The following is a 1303-nucleotide window of genomic DNA, read 5'->3' on the forward strand; positions in this document are numbered from 1 at the left end:
CGATTCTAGATCAGGTCTGCCACCTCCCGCTAAAAACGAAAATCTAAGTTACAAATCTCGAATAAATCTCGAAGCACACTTGAATGCTCACTTGGCAGGTAACATATGCGCCACGCGCCCCAACCGCTCCTCTGGTCGCCGCCGGCCTCCGCGGCGGCGGCGATGTCCCAGCGCCACCCATCGGCCAGCCCTCAGATCGATCGATCGGCGCTCAAAGTCGGCTTCAGATCCGAGAACGCTGCTGGCGCCGCCGCCGATCCCAGCGGCGACGCCAGCAGCTTCCTCTGCTCTCCAATGCGCCGAGAAGCGACGCGGGGGTGCTCGGCCCGCCATGCACGACGAAGGCTCCGCCGGGCGCGCGTCGGCCGGTCCGGTGGCACCCTCTGCGCGCGGCACCTGCCGGCGCCCCGACGACAGCCGTCGCGCCACCGCTGATGGAGGGGCGGTCGGCGCCGCTGCCGCCGCGCTGCCGGTGGGAGGGGCACTGGTGGTGGCCTGGGCGGCCCTCCGCCGCCGCTCGGGGCGCCCGGGCAGCGGTGGCAGCCTGCCGCCGCACCACTTCGAAATGCCCGCTGACCACTTCGAAATGCCCGCTCCGGCTGCCCGCGATCGGCGCTATTCTTTTTTCTACAAGCAAAATTCGAGCCAATTGAGGAAACTGAAGCGGGCAGGCTGGAAGCACTGAGGGACGGCCGATTTTCGCCCAGTGGCAGGCCTGATCTTAGAATCGCTCGTTGGGTTGGGGATGTGTCTAGTGGGCGTCAGCGAGTGTCAGCCGGGAAAAATTAGGTGCCCTGTAGGCTTGGCTGCAAAGGGGATTTTTGTTGTGCCGACTTCGATCTTCGTGTGTGCTCCGCTTCTGAGAGAGAGATTTTGAGACATGAGAGAGAGAGAGACAGAGAGAGAGAGAGAGAGAGAGAGAGAGAGAGAGAGAGAGAGAGCCGAGATAGAAAGAGAGAGATTTTGAGTGAGACGGTTTAGAGAGAGAGAGAGAGAGAGAGAGAGAGAGAGAGAGAGAGAGAGAGAGAGAGAGAGAGAGAGAGAGAGAGAGAGAGAGAGAGAGAGAGGGAGGGAGGGAGTACATTTCTTTCTAATTTTATTTCGCCTCGAGCTGTGCTTAAAAGTTAAATCTCTCTACAACCTCCAATCCCCGTCCTTGCTTGCGTCCCCCCATGCCGGTGTGTCCAGTCGCTGGCCAGCCTCTTCTAAACCAACACTCCCGTTTCCCAAGAAAAGAAAAGTCCAAGCCTTCCTCGATTTCCGCGAGCGGCGTCTCACAAAAAGCCTAGCCGTCCCGGCGCAA

At 60.1% G+C, this 1303-nt stretch overlaps 1 protein-coding gene across 1 annotated transcript; it reads left to right on the plus strand.

The window, feature by feature from the left end:
• Positions 1-40: 40 nt before the first annotated feature.
• On the plus strand, positions 41-600 carry EMIHUDRAFT_373580 (hypothetical protein). Its single transcript, XM_005782559.1, has one exon. The coding sequence runs from the start codon at positions 106-108 to the stop codon at positions 433-435; it is 330 nt and encodes a 109-aa protein (XP_005782616.1). The 5' UTR covers positions 41-105; the 3' UTR covers positions 436-600.
• Positions 601-1303: the final 703 nt, after the last annotated feature.

Source organism: Emiliania huxleyi, assembly GCF_000372725.1.
Source record: "Emiliania huxleyi CCMP1516 chromosome Unknown EMIHUscaffold_1898, whole genome shotgun sequence".
NCBI classification, from domain to species: Eukaryota; Haptophyta; order Isochrysidales; family Noelaerhabdaceae; genus Emiliania; species Emiliania huxleyi.

Excerpts from the sequence above, each read along its gene's own strand:
- EMIHUDRAFT_373580 (XM_005782559.1), top strand. The coding sequence starts at position 106 with ATGCGCCACGCGCCCCAACCGCTCCTCTGGTCGCCGCCGGCCTCCGCG.